The sequence below is a fragment of the Bubalus kerabau genome, chromosome 2 (assembly GCF_029407905.1).
Source record: "Bubalus kerabau isolate K-KA32 ecotype Philippines breed swamp buffalo chromosome 2, PCC_UOA_SB_1v2, whole genome shotgun sequence".
In the NCBI taxonomy this organism is placed as follows: Eukaryota; Metazoa; Chordata; class Mammalia; order Artiodactyla; family Bovidae; genus Bubalus; species Bubalus kerabau.
Genome location: NC_073625.1, coordinates 165,280,430 through 165,294,670, shown reverse-complemented (window position 1 = coordinate 165,294,670; position 14,241 = coordinate 165,280,430). Strand labels below are relative to the sequence as shown.

Below are 14,241 nucleotides of genomic sequence, written 5' to 3'. Positions count from 1 at the left end.
TTTGCCGACAAAGGCCAATCTAGTCAAAGCTATGGTTTTTCCAGTAGTCATGTATGGATGTGAGAGTTGAACTATAAAGAAAGCTGAGCATTGAGGAATTGATGCTTTTGAACTGTGTTGTTGCAGAATACGATTGAGAGTCCCTTGGACAGCAAGGAAATCCAAGCAGTCCATCCTAAAGGAGATTAGTCTTGAATGTTCAGTAGGAGGACTGATGCTGACACTTAACTATGGCCACCTGATCCAATGAACTAACTCATTGGAAAAGCCTCTGATGCTGGGAAAGACTGAGGCAGGAGGAGAAGGGGACGACAGAGGATGAGACGATTGGATGGCATCATTTACTTGATGGACATGAGTTTGAACAAGCTTTAGGAGTTGGTGATGGACAGGGAAGCCTGGAGTGTTGCAGTGCATGGGGTCACAAAGAGTCAGACACGACTTAGCAACTGAAATGAACTGATTTATCTGAAGATGGATAATTGTTTTTTTTTCAGGTTTTTGCTATTACATATAATGTTAATATGTGTATGAAAATGTGTGTACAAGTGATTTTAAGGATATATGCCTTCAGTCCTTTTGGGTAAAAACCTAGGAGTAGAATGGTTGGATCATATGGTAGGTACACGTTTAGCTTTCTAAGAGACTGCCAAACTGTTTCAAAAGCTATTGTACCATTTGACACCCACACCAATTTTTCTATATCCTCATCAACGCTTATTGTGATGGATGTTTTTAGTCTATAGTAAATGTATCATGGTCTCTAATGGTGCTTTTGTTGTGTATTTCTCTAAAGATTAATGATGCTGAGCAACATACAGAAATCCTATTAGCTGTTAGTTGCTCAGTCTTGTCTGACTCTTTAGAACCCCACTGACTGTAGCCTGCCAGGCTCCTCTGTCCATGGAATTCTCCAGACAAGATTTATGGAGAGTGGGTTGCAGGTTCTGATTAGTGCTCTTACAAAAGAGATCCTACAGTGCTCCCTAGCCCTTTCCAGGTAGAGAGTACAGAGCAAGGAGTCAGCAGTCTGCAAACCAAAGAGGACTCTCACCCATTTATGCTGGTACCTTGATCTTGGACTTCAGGCCTCCAGAATTGTGAAAAAAATTTTTTGTTGTTTAAGCCATTCATTCTGTGGTTATTCTGTTATGACTGCCCTAGCAGACTAACCTAGCCATGATGGCATGCCCACTGTTATCTCTGCATTTGTTACAGGAGGGCAAATAGGCAGCTCTTGTTTAGAGCTATGGACAAATGTAGAACCCGGCACACTGCCACCTTCCCTTTGTTAGCATGTCTGATCTCTAAGAATCTTAGATGAACCAGACACAGGTGTAAGGGAGAAGTGGCTGTCTCTGGAAGGGACTGGAGTTCCAGACTTTGAGCAAATTACATTTATTTACCTCTAATAAACATTATTTAAATATTTATTTTTAACTGAAGGATAATTGCTTTACAATATCGTATTGGTTTCTGTCATACATCAGCATGAATTAGCCATAAGTATACATATGTCCCCTCCCCTAAGTAAACATTTTAATGTAGGTGAAATGACAATAAAATTGTAATTTTAGTCTCAAAATTTTAATTTAGCACTAAAATTATCATTTTCAGCCTTACAGGAGAAAATGAAAAGAGGATCATAAGACAAATATTTGTGAAGGAGTATGCATGAGTGTTGTATCTAAAAGAATGAGTTGTGGGCTGTGTTAGGCTGGTTATTTTCTAGAAGAGCCTTCCATGAGTTTTCAGCCCTAACTGGCTGACCAGAGCAAACCTCTTTGTTCACTTCCTGGTCTCACTGAGTTTGGTGAACTGTTATTTCACTGAGTTCCTAGTGGTTGGGTGAAGCAGAGTTTATTACTGAAGACAACTTTTTCATCAAGAGGGTTTAGAAAATGGAGGTAGGATTTAATTCATTTTAGTCCAATTGCCCCTAATTTGTAAATTCTTAGAAGAAAAAAGGTCATGAGGGTGACAAAAGGAAATTTTGCTTTTTCTTTTCAGTCCTGTACCTGCATGCCAAAAGTAAGACAACATCCCTCAATCCATACTTAGATTTTTTTTTCCCCCCGGATGAATTAGAAAGAGTAGCTCCAATACCTGCTTAATCTAAATCATGTTGTTTTTTTAATTTGCAACCACGAGCTCCACACTGAGATGTCAAGAATAGATACAGAATACGGATTAGATAGAATAAACAGAAGAACTATACAAAAAAGATCTTCACAACCCAGATAATCACAATGGTATGATCACTCACCTAGAGCCAGACATCTTGGAGTGCAAAGTCGAGTGGGCCTTAGGAAGCATCACAACAAACAAAGCTAGTGGAGGTGATGGAATTCCAGTTGAGCTATTTCAAATCCTAAAAGATGATGCTGTGAAAGTGCTGCACTCAATATGCCAACAAATTTGGAAAACTCAGTAGTGGCCACAGGACTGGAAAAGGTGAGTTTTCATTCCAATCCCAAAAAAAGGAAATGCCAAAGAATGTTCAAACTACCACACAATCGCACTCATCTCACATGCTAGTAAAGTAATGCTCAAAATTCTCCAAGCCAGGTTTCAACAGTTTGTGAACTGTGACCTTCCAGATGTTCAAGCTGGTTTTAGAAAAGGTAGAGAACCAGAGATCAAATTGCCAACATCTGTTGGATCATCGAAAAAGCAAGAGTTCCACAAAAACATCTACTTCTGCTTTATTGACTATGCCAAAGCCTTTGATTGCATGGATCACAACAAACTGTGGAAAATTCTTCAAAAGATGGGAATACCAGACCACCTGACCTGCCTCTTGAGAAATCTGTATGCAGGTCAGGAAACGACAGTTAGAACTGGACATGGAACAACAGACTGGTTCCAAATAGGGTAAGGAGTATATCAAGGCTGCATATTGTCACCCTGCTTATTTAACTTATATGCAGAGTACATCATGAGAAATGCTGGGCTGGATCAGCACAAGCCGGAATCAAGATTGCCAGGAGAAATATCAATAACCTCAGATATGCAGATGACACCACCCTTCTGGCAGAAAGCAAAGAACTAAAGAGCCTCTTGATGACAGTGAAAGAGGAGCGTGAAAAGGCTGGCTTAAAACCCAACATTTAGAAAATTAAGATTTGGCATCTGGTCCCATCAACTTCATGGCAAATAGATGGGGAAACAATGGAAACAGTGACACACTTTATTTTTGGGGGCTCCAAGATTACTGCAGATAGTGGCTGCAGCCATGAAATCAAAAGAAACTTTCTCCTTGGAAGAAAAGTTATGACCAACCTAGATAGCATATTGAAAAGCAGAGACATTACTTTGCCAACAAAGGTCCATCTAGTCAAAGCTATGGTTTTTCCAGTATTCATGTATGGATGTGAGAGTTGGACCATAAAGAAAGCTGAGCATTGAAGAATTGATGGTTTTGAACTGTGCTGTTGGAGAAGACTCTTGGACTGCAAAGAGATCCAACCAGTCCATCCTAAAGGAAATCAGTCCTGAATATTCATTGGAAGGACTGATGATGAAGCTGAAATGCCAATACTTCGGCCACCTGATGTGAAGAACTGATTCATTGGAAAAGACCCTGGTACTGGGAAGGATTGGAGGCGGGAGGAGAAGGGGACAACAGAGGATGAGATGGTTGTATGGCATCACCAACTCAATGGACATGAGTTTGAGTAAACTCCAGGACAGGGAGGCCTGGCATGGTGCAGTCCATGGGGTCGCAAAGGGTGAGACACGACTGAGTGACTGAACTGAACTGAGTCTTGGGCGCACTGGAGTGAGAACCAGTGGGTTCCATCCTTAGTCCTTCTATCCTTTGGGCTCAAACTAATCTTTTTCAAATATTTGGAGTTCATTAGATGATATCCACGCTTCTTCAGCAAATATTTATTTATTTTGCCAAGCACGTTCTAGGAATTCCTCTTTCCAACTAAACCATTCTGAAATGACCAGTGCTTCTGAGCAACTCTTCAGTTTAGCCCGAAGTTGAGCTGTGTGCCCTCCACTTCAGTTTTTGCAGCCCTGTTCTCCAGAAGCTCACAGGCTGCAGCAAGTAGAAAAGGGTAGAACAGATGATCAAGTGTTTAAACGGCTTCAAGGGCCTAAACATCTCGCCTGGCCCAAAGCAGTATCATGAAAACATGAAGGGAAAGACATACTGGTTCCCGTGCCCGCTAACTCTTGGGCGTGGAGGCGCGGTCCGAGGTCCAGCGAGCCGCGGCCGCGTCCTCACCTCCGACTCCACCCTCAAGGTGTAGCTGCCTCTTTAAAAATCGGCGCCGCAGGCTGGGCCGCCTGGTGCTCACGTGACTCGGCTCCGTGCAATCGCTCGCGGAAGTGGTTCAGTCTCCTCGGACCGCGCAGGGCCTCCCGGTGCCCGACGGGGCTGGTTGGCCGGAGCGGGCACCGCCGGGAGGCCCGCAGCCGGTCGCCAGGATGGTGCAGTTATACAACCTGCACCCGTTTGGCTCGCAGCAGGTGGTGCCGTGCAAGCTGGAGCCCGAGCGCTTCTGCGGCGGGGGACGCGATACGCTATTCGTGGCGGCTGGCTGCAAAGTGGAGGCGTTCACCGTGGTCGGCCAGGAGCTGTGCCAGCCGAGGTGCGTCTTCTCCACGCTGGGCAGGGTGCTGCGCCTGGCCTACAGTGAGGCCGGTAAGTAGTGGCGGGGGAAGGGGCGCCTCGGCCCCTCTTTGGGGCCTCTTTCTTAGAGGACCGAGTGACGCCAGCAGCTCTGGGTAGGGAAGGACTTCCTGCTTGTAGGATGGTCTCGCCCAATCCGGCGGCTAAAGGAAGGTGAGAGCTGTGCAGTTGTCCTGGCAACCACAGGTGAGAGCAGGCCTCTGGTGAGCCGGGGGAATGTTGGGTTTTTTTTGCTCTTCTGGTGTCCTCGCTGGAAAGGCCCTTGGTTGGGTGACTGGATTCCACTCAACTCAGACACTTGAAACCAAAACAAACCAAGTAAGATTCTTTTATTATAGAAAACAAGTACATACAAAAGTAGGGAGAATGGTATCCTGAACCCCCAGTTAATCCCATCTTCAACAATTATGCCAACTCATGGCCAGTCCTTTATCTGTTTCCTGTCGATTTTTGAAAGCGCGCATGACCTGCTGATTTTTAAATCTGTGTAAGTAGAACTCGGGTCTTAGGCCCCTTTCCCCCCAGAAAAGTAGCATCCACTACTCCTTTCCCACTAGAAATGTGAAGCAGTACCGAGGGGATACTTAGTGGGCATATCCCTATTTTAGAAATATCCAACATTTAAAAAGAGGTACTTTGGGACTTTCCTAGTGGTCCAGTGGTTAAGACTCTTCACTTCCACTGCAGGAGGCGTGGATTGATCCCTGGTGAGGAACTAAGATCCTGCATGCCAAGTGCAAGCCCCTCCACCCCCAGGAAAAGATGCAAATAGGTAGAAATAGGTACTTAAGTTTACAGAAGAATTCACCATAGGATTCTTTTAAATTCTGATAATACACTTAAAATTTGAATTCTGCTTTTCAATAGGGGTGTGAATTGCAGTATTTAAGATGGAAAAGCCTGTGACTGAGGTATTTACTAATAAAGTGAAGAGCATGAACCTGGAGGATAGTAGAGCTCTGTCTAAACTCTCTGTCCACAACTGACTATGTGTGAGTTTATAGAAACTTTCGGGTCTCCGTTTGTGTTTAAAAAAAAAAAAAAAAAAGAAAGTGGAAAACTAGATCAGTGGTTTCCAGACCTTGGAATTTTGTGGGTCAGCAATAAAACTGCGGGGCTACCATACGCGGTATCTGACTGTTCATTTTGTCGAGTAAAGCTACATGTTAGAAAAAATGAAAAGTCCTTTTATTTACTGTGATTATTTACATAAAAACAGCTAGCTCCAAAGTTTGGATGCCTTTGCTTTATGAGCAACTTATTATATTGTTACTAGTTTTTCTTTCTGAATAGTTTAGACATCAACAGGGGCCTTCGGGTCTACAGACCAGTTTGAAAAACACTTAATTAGATCTGTAAATTCTCTGTGAGCAGAAGGCTCTGATTTTGGTATTTTTAATGATATTGCTCTTCTAATCATTTCACAATATTAGTAGATTTCCCCACCTCCTTTTTAGACCTATGAATTCTTTACCTTCAGGAGCTCTATTGAGTGGCAAGCTCACGAGTTTCAACATTAGTATGTGTGTGTGTGTGTGCTCGTGGGGGACAGATAACCACTGTTTACATGATTGGCCCCATTCTTCCAAATGGACATTTAATGTAGAATTGTAAGTGACCAGCACTGTGTGAATCTCTAGCTTTCTTGCCTGTCAGTAGTGGTGATTCTGGGGAATCCTTTGATGCCTCTACTGGTGTTTAAGAATCACCTAGGGTAGCTTAAAAAGATTACTGGACCTCAGAGAAACGGTAATAATTTCCTGGGGTGTGGTTCAGCATTAGGTGAGTCTACTGTTTAGTCAGGATTGAGAATCACTGACATAGAGCCATATTGACTGCTGTAGGCAGTGAGTTGCATGGTGGTACTCATGCCTTGAAGTTAACAAAGATGTTTTTGTAATTCCGTTGACTGTCTTAAAAAAAATTTCGGGAGTCATGTGGTATGGTGTTAGCATAAGTCAGATAGCTCAAGGGTAACTTTCAGCTTGAACTTTATGCTTGGGTGCAGCTTCTTCCAAATCGTAGGTAGAGGGCTGCTAGATATGCTGATATCCAGATAACTCCTCTTACACATCTCAGCTTTTTCCTTTAGCTTGAACTTAATGCTTGGGTGCAGCTTCTTCCAAAATGTAGGTAGAGGACTGCTAGATATGCTGATATGCTGATAACTCCTCTTACACATCTCAGCTTTTTCCTTTTGACCTCTTTCCTCCCACTAACACTGGCTTGGACTTGGGGGTTCTTGCTCTAAGCCCAGTGTCTCCCCTACTCTCACCCCATCAAAAAGTAAGTGAATCTTAGATCAGCAATTTCTATTCACTATAAATGCTTTTCAGATTCTTGCACAAGAAGAAAACATTTTCAATTTCTTTTTGTCTCTAATTAGCAGGATGCCAGGCTCCGTTCATAAAGATTGGAGGTGGTAGAATGTAGGTTGAAATTTTGAAGGATGAGCCCCTAATATCATCATCAGTAATTGAAATTATTTTAGGTTTTGTGTGTGAAGGGAGAAAGAAGAGATTTGGGAAACTCATTGCTCTCAAGGAAAAAAGATCTCTGTGGCCAGAGTTGAGTGCTGTGTAGGGACTTCTGGTGCTGGACACTTGTTTATGGGATGTCTGGAGCTGTGGGGCAGAGAGAACAAGACCACATAGCACAAGTGCATGGAAGAGCCCCAAGAATGTCTATTATCTCCCCCTAGGCCCTACTATTGGAGAAGGAAATGGCAACCCACTCCAGTGTTCTTGCCTGGAGAATCCCAGGGACAGGGGAGCCTGGTGGGCTGCCGTCTGTGGGGTCACACAGAGTCGAACATGACTGAAGCGACTTAGCAGCAGCAGCAGCAGGCCCTACTGTGGATGGAGATAGTTAGATAGCATCACTGATTCCATGGACATGAGTTTGAGCAAACTCCGGAAGATACTGAAGGACAGGGAAGCTTGGCATGCTACAGTCCCTGGGATCGCAAAGGGTTGGACCAGACAGGACTTAGTGACTGAACAACAAAGCCCTACCCTCCCTCAACTTTTTAAGTCATAAAACATATTTTGATTCATCATATATTATTTCTGCCTTCTGATAATTGTTTTGTCATAAGAGTGCAGCCTTTTAGTTTACAGATTAGTGTTAACCAGGGTTATGATCTTGAAGCATAAAAGGAAAAGTTTACTTTTTTTTTTTTAATTATCACTCTCAGCTTGAGAATAAATAGAATACTGATTTTTAAATTTACTTAATAAAGACAGAAGCTGTCATAAAATAAGTAAAATAAAGCCCTGAGCACATAATGCTTTGAAAAGTTTAATTCCTTTCTCTTATGAAGGGCTAGAATCCTCTAGACTTATATCTCCTTTTTAACATTTTGAGAGATGCATGGAATGACCGTTGACTTTGGAACTAACCAGATCCAGATTTATGCCCAAGTGCCATCATTTGTTGGCTGTGTTGCCTAAGCAAGATACTTAGCTTATTTGAGGGCTTCCCCTGTGGCTCAGCTGGTAAAGAATCTGCCTGCAATGTAGGAGACCTGGGTTTCATCCCTGGGTTGGGAAGATCCCCTGGAGGAAGGGAAGGCTACCCATTCCAGTATTCTGGCCTGGAGAATTCCGTGGACTATATAGTCCATGGGGTCGCAAAGAGTCAGACACAACTGAGTGACTTTACTTCACTTAGCTTATTTGAGTCTCAGGTTCCTGATCTATAAAATGGAGAAGTGGATTTTGCCTTGAAGGATTGTGAGGATTAACTGAGAGAGCTCTAAAGGTCTGTTTATAAGGCTTATCAGGAAGACACACTTAGCAAGTTCTAGTTCATTGTTTATAAAACAAGTTATTAATTTGAAAACATAAGACAGCATAGGTACTATCTATAGTTTGCAAATTACATATAAACAGTTGATATATAGACTTTACCAGTAATTAGGCATATATTTGTAGATGTATGAAAAAACGCTTATATTTTTCTAAAATAAAATAAAATGTATAAAACCTTTTATTATAACTAAACAAGTATTTTAGTTTTAAAGTTCATTAAGTAACTAGTAACTTGAATATGACACCAAAGCACTGACAACAAAGAAAGAATGGAAAATTCAGCTGTCATCAAAATTAAAAAATTTTGTGCATCAAAGGACACTATCAACTGATTTGAAAAAGCAGTCAACAGAAAAGGGAGAAAATATTTTTAAAGCATATACCCAATAAGGGAGTAGTATTCAGAAGAACTCTCATAACTCAGCAAACAACAAACAACCCAATTTGAAAATTGGCAAAGAGTTTGAATAGATATTTATCTAAGTTGCCAACAAGCACGGGACAAGATGCTCAACATCACTCATCATCATGGAAACGCAAATCAAAACCACGAAGAGATACCATTTCATACCCATTACGATGGTCATTATCAAAACAAATAGAAATAGATAAGTGTTGATGAGCATGTGGAGAAATTGGAAACTTTGTGCATTCCTGATGGGAGAGTAAAGTGATAGAGCTGCTATAGAAAACAGTATGATGGTTCCTGAAAAAATTCATAGAATTTCCACACGTGAAAGTCGCTCAGTTGTGTCGGACTCTTGGCAACCGGACTATAGCCTGCCAGGCTCCTCGGTCCATGGAATTCTCAAGGCCAGAATACTGGTACTGTATACTTCTCCAGGAATTTCACTTTTGGGTATACACACAGATTAACTGAAAGCAGGGACTTGTGCACACATTTGTACACCAGTATACATACTATTTTTCAGAGCCAAGATGTGGAAGCAGCCCAAGTATTCATCGACAGATAAACAAAATGCAGTGTATCCATACAGCCTTAAAAAGGGATGAAATTCTGATATGTGTACAATACAAATGAACTTTGAAGACATTACACTAAGTGAAATAAACCTGACACAAAAGGACAAATATTGTATGATTCTACTTATGAGGTACCTTAGAATAGTCAAATTCATAGAGACAGAAGTGGAATGGTGGTTGCCCAAGTCTGTGTTCACCAGACACTACTTCTGATGTTCTGATGTTCAGTCCTGGTTTTCACTCTTACTCTACACACAATTAGTTTTGCTTTCAATTTTATGTACCTGAGTTCTGAGTTAGATCTGCAGATGTGTACAAATAGTTTATTTATGTATTTGCACATAATCCATGCTTTTCAGCATTGATGCTTTATTGTATTATGTAAATAGTAAAAGACATACATGTACAGAGGGTGGGAATGTAGAGTTATTGTTGGTGGATCAGAGTTTGGGAGAAGATGAAAAAGTTTTCAAGATGGTGGTAATGGCTGCATAACAATGTGAATGTATCTAATGCCATGAATTGTACACTTAAAAATAGTGAAAGTGGTAAATTTTATGTTATGTGTATTTTACCACAATAAAAAATTCTTTTGTTTAATGTATTTACTGGGAGAGTTTAAGGAAGATGGAGGCCACATGGTATCTTCTGCTCTCAACTCCATCAGACCTTCTCTGGAACAGAGTGAGCCAATGTATGGAACCCACAGGGTATAGTTAGGTATTCCACCTAGATTTCTTGACGAAGAAAATGGCAACCCACTCCAGTATTCTTGCCTGGAGAAATCCCATGGACAGAGGAGCGCAGTGGACTACCGTCCACGGGATCTTTGAAGGGTCAGACACGACTTAGTGACTAAACCACAACCAGGATCTCTGGGGAGAAAACAGATGCAGGATTCACGTCTGTGGCATCAAAGGAACCAGCATCAGGAGAAGGTTTGCCTGTCTTGAAGCCTGGCTCAGTCCAGAGGAGAGGGGCCTGGCCAGCCCACTGAGTGTCTTCAGAAAAGGGCTGCCCCCGCTTGCTTGCTGCATCTGTATGTGGGAAGCAATTGTGCTAACCACAGCATTTCAATGTCAGTTCATTGGAGAAGGGCTTGTTTACATAATAATGTCTAGCATTTAGTGAGTTCTCTATTTGAAAGAACCTTGACTTCTCCCCTCCAACCCAGAAAGTTCTAAAGATTAAAAATTTAATTTACCCACCCCCCAAATAGAATATGTAAGAGTGTGTTTATGTAATTTGACAGATGCAAGAGACTGTTTAAACAAGTCAGGAAACACAGAAGCCAAGATGGAAAAGATACATATCTGGTTCCATATGGTAAAAGATGTCAGACAGAGTCAAACCATAGCAGTCAAAAGTCAAACTACAGACTACCAAAAGTGATTTGCTTTTCATGGCCAGCAAAGGATTAATATCGTTTTTACCCAGAGAGCTGCTATTCCTTGATAAGAAAAACAATATAATTAAAAAAAAAAGTGGATAACTTGTAGAAGAGAAACTGTACATGGCTGTATAAACATATAACAGCTTTATGAGTGGTCCAGAAAATGTAAATGATATTTACATCCATGAGAGTCCCTGTTTCCTCCATCATATTGAGGCAGTGCTGGTGAGGATGTCGGGGAACAGGGCTGTTTAAGCAGCACTGGTGGAAATTTGAATCTGTAATACGTAATTGTGATTGTAATCTGGCAATATCTATTAAATTTTAAAATGTACTGACCCTTTGACTGATTGTCTTACTTTTGAAAATCTACACCATTGAAATTAACACTCCAGTATTCTTGGGCTTCCCTTGTGGCTCAGCTGGTAAAAAATCAGCCTGCAATGTGAGAGACCTGGATTTGATCCCTGGGTTGGGAAGATCCCCTGGAGAAGGGAAAGGCTACCCACGCCAGTATTCTGGCCTAGAGAATTCCATGGACTTTATAGTATAGTCCATGGGGTCACAAAGAGTCGGACATGACTGAGCAACTTTCACTTTTACTTTCAAGTAAATATGTAGGTATAGGCCTATTTATTACAGCATAAACTATAGTGGCAAAAACAAAAAAGCTGGAAATTTAGGGTTGGCCAAAAGGATCGTTCGGGTTTTCCTGTAAGACAATATAGAAAAACCCAAACAAAGTTTTTGGTCAACCCAGTACTTAAATGTAGGGGGACTGCTGAATAAATTATGACCCAGGTATATACAGGATATTTTGCAGATATTGAAAAGGATGTTAGGTATCCATGTATCTACCCTGGAGGGAAAAATACGGAAATCTTGGTAATAAATTTGTAATTAAAAAAAATCCTTTTATTATTTTTTATTTTATTTTAAAAATTTTTACAATGTTGTGTTGCTTTCTACCGTATAACAATGCGAATCAGCCATATTATACATGTATCCCCTCCCTCTTGAGGTAATTTTTTTAAGTTGCAGATTGTTAAATATGTTTAGTGTGATTCCATTTAGTTAAAAGCAAGAATGACAAACTACCACTCCGTGATCCTATGAAAGAAAGATTTAGAAGGACACATACCAAGCTGTGTGTATTAACACTGGCTCCTCATGGATTGGACTGCAGGGGAGAGATCATTCTGCTTTTCATTTTGTATCTCTTCATCACTTTGACTTCTCACAATAAACAACAATAACAAAATTACTCTGTAATTTAGAAAATCCAAGAAAATCAACAATTAAGGGAAAACTGGCTTGGATTGAAATTTTACTTGCTATGTGTGGCTTTATGCTATTTCTCAGAGTTGACATGAAAATATGACTTGTGGGGATGGAAATGGTAGCAGTATATATTCCACTGATTTATTCAGAGTTCCTTATACCTAATTTTAGCATCACTCTGATATCAAACTCTTCATGTCAGGAGAGCTTTGTTCGAGCTGTAAATTCAGAGCTACAATAACTTGTAGAGCTATCATAGAAATAAGTCATAGAATTTCTCTGTAAGCTACATGAATATTTAATAGGTCATCTTAAGATATTAACTGCTTCCCAGGTGGCTCAGTGGTAAAGAACCCCCTGCAATGCAGGAGACATAGATTCGATAGCTGGGTAGGGAAGATCCCCTGGAGAAGAAAATGGCAACCCACTCTAGTATTCTTGCCTGGGAAATCCCATGGACGGAGGAGCCTAGTGGGGTACAGTCTGTGGGGTTGCAAAGGAGTTGGGCACGACTTAGCAACTAAATAAGAAGACATTAAAATGGGGTGAGATTATATTTCAGAACCTAAATAAATGCATATTGTCAGTTAAAAATACACCCAAGATCCTGTTACTTAGAGTTCTGTTCTGTTGTTCAGTCACCAAGTTGTGTCTGACTCTGCAACTCCATGGCCTGCTGCACACCAGGCTTCCCTGTCCTTCACCATCTTCCGGAGTTTGCTTAAACTCATGTCCATTGAATTGATGATGCCATCCAACCATCTCATCCTCAGTCACCCCCTTCTCCTCCTGCCCTCAGTCTTTCCCAGCATCAGGGTCTTTTCCAGTGAGTCGGCTCTTCCCATCAAATGGGCAAAGTGTTGAGCTTTTTGTTCTGGTCAATCTTTAATTCAGCCATTCACATTAGGATTCTGTTTTAGTTCCTTTTCATGATGCAAGGTAAGTTGTGGTTTCTAATTAGAAATTCTAAGTGTAATCTTATTTCCTTCTCAGGAGATTATTTGGTAGCAATTGAAGAGAAGAACAAAGCTACATTCCTGCGTGCTTATGTGAACTGGAGAAATAAAAGGACTGAAAACTCCCGAGTGTGTATCCGGATGGTCGGACACGACATGGAGGCACCCTTCAGCGAAACCTTCAGAGACCAGATGTCTATTGTGGAAATGCCGCTTTCTGAGGCCCCCCTGTGCATTTCCTGCTGCCCTGTGAAAGGAGACCTTCTTGTTGGCTGCACCAATAATTTAGTCTTATTTAGTTTGAAGTATCAGATCATTAATGAAGAATTCTCAATTTTGGACTTTGAACGTTCTTTAGTTATCCACATAGATAACATCACCCCTGCTGAAATTTCTTTTTGTGTTGGATATGTCGCTGTCATGTCAGAGTTAGAAGTCTTAATCGTAAAACTGGAGTCAGACCCCAAAAACAGAAAGAGTGTTAACCACCATCCACATAAGACCACCAATCCCACGAAACAGGCAGAAGGTAAATAATGAATTTAGCTTACTTTCTTGTTTGGGGTATAGAGAAAAACCCTTATTTCTGGCAATCTCTGAAAGGCTCTAGTATGTATATTGACAAGCCACGTTATTTATGGTGTGGTTGCTTCCCTGATGGCTCAGATGGTTAAGAATCCACCTGCAATGCGGGTGACCTGGGTTCAATCCCTGGATTGGGAAGATCCCTGGAGAAGGAAATGGCAACCCAATCCAGTATTCTGGCCTGGAGAATTCCATGGACAGAGGAGCGTGGCAGGCTATATAGTCCATGGGGTCACAAAGAGTTGGACACGACTGAGCAACTTTCACACAAATTGATGTTCCTGATACATGGGACTTGGGTTTATGATCTGGCTGTCCGTATCTTCTCCTGTAGCATGTGATGTATTCTGTAACATGTGATGTATTCTGTAGCATATAAATGTATTTCAACATATATTTGTCATTAAAAATAATGAAACATCTATTGCTAGAGGAGCAGTTTCTAGTTCCAGTCCTGATATTTACTAGTCAAATGACCTTGGGTTAGGAATACCATCTCTGAGTTTCTGTTTCCTTATGTATAAAGTGGATATGATCATGTCCTGTTTTACTTGTCAGTTGTGAGGAAGGAATGAGCAAGTGCTA

The 14,241-nt window shown here is 41.2% G+C and overlaps 1 protein-coding gene across 2 annotated transcripts in view; it reads left to right on the top strand.

Annotated features, from left to right (window-relative positions):
* The first annotated feature begins 4,313 nt into the window (after window positions 1-4,313).
* The window catches only part of HPS3 (HPS3 biogenesis of lysosomal organelles complex 2 subunit 1), a 40,939-nt gene continuing 31,011 nt past the window's right edge, over window positions 4,314-14,241 (top strand). Inside the window, exons 1-2 of one of the 2 annotated variants that reach the window (XR_008710716.1) lie at window positions 4,314-4,657; window positions 13,109-13,600. Coding sequence is in view for 1 of the 2 variants with exons in the window: in XM_055569392.1 (XP_055425367.1) it covers window positions 4,441-4,657; window positions 13,109-13,600 (709 nt within the window). In the remaining variant the exon portion in view is untranslated. The remainder of the gene's footprint in view (window positions 4,658-13,108; window positions 13,601-14,241) is intronic. The other variant, XM_055569392.1, reaches the window with a different exon arrangement.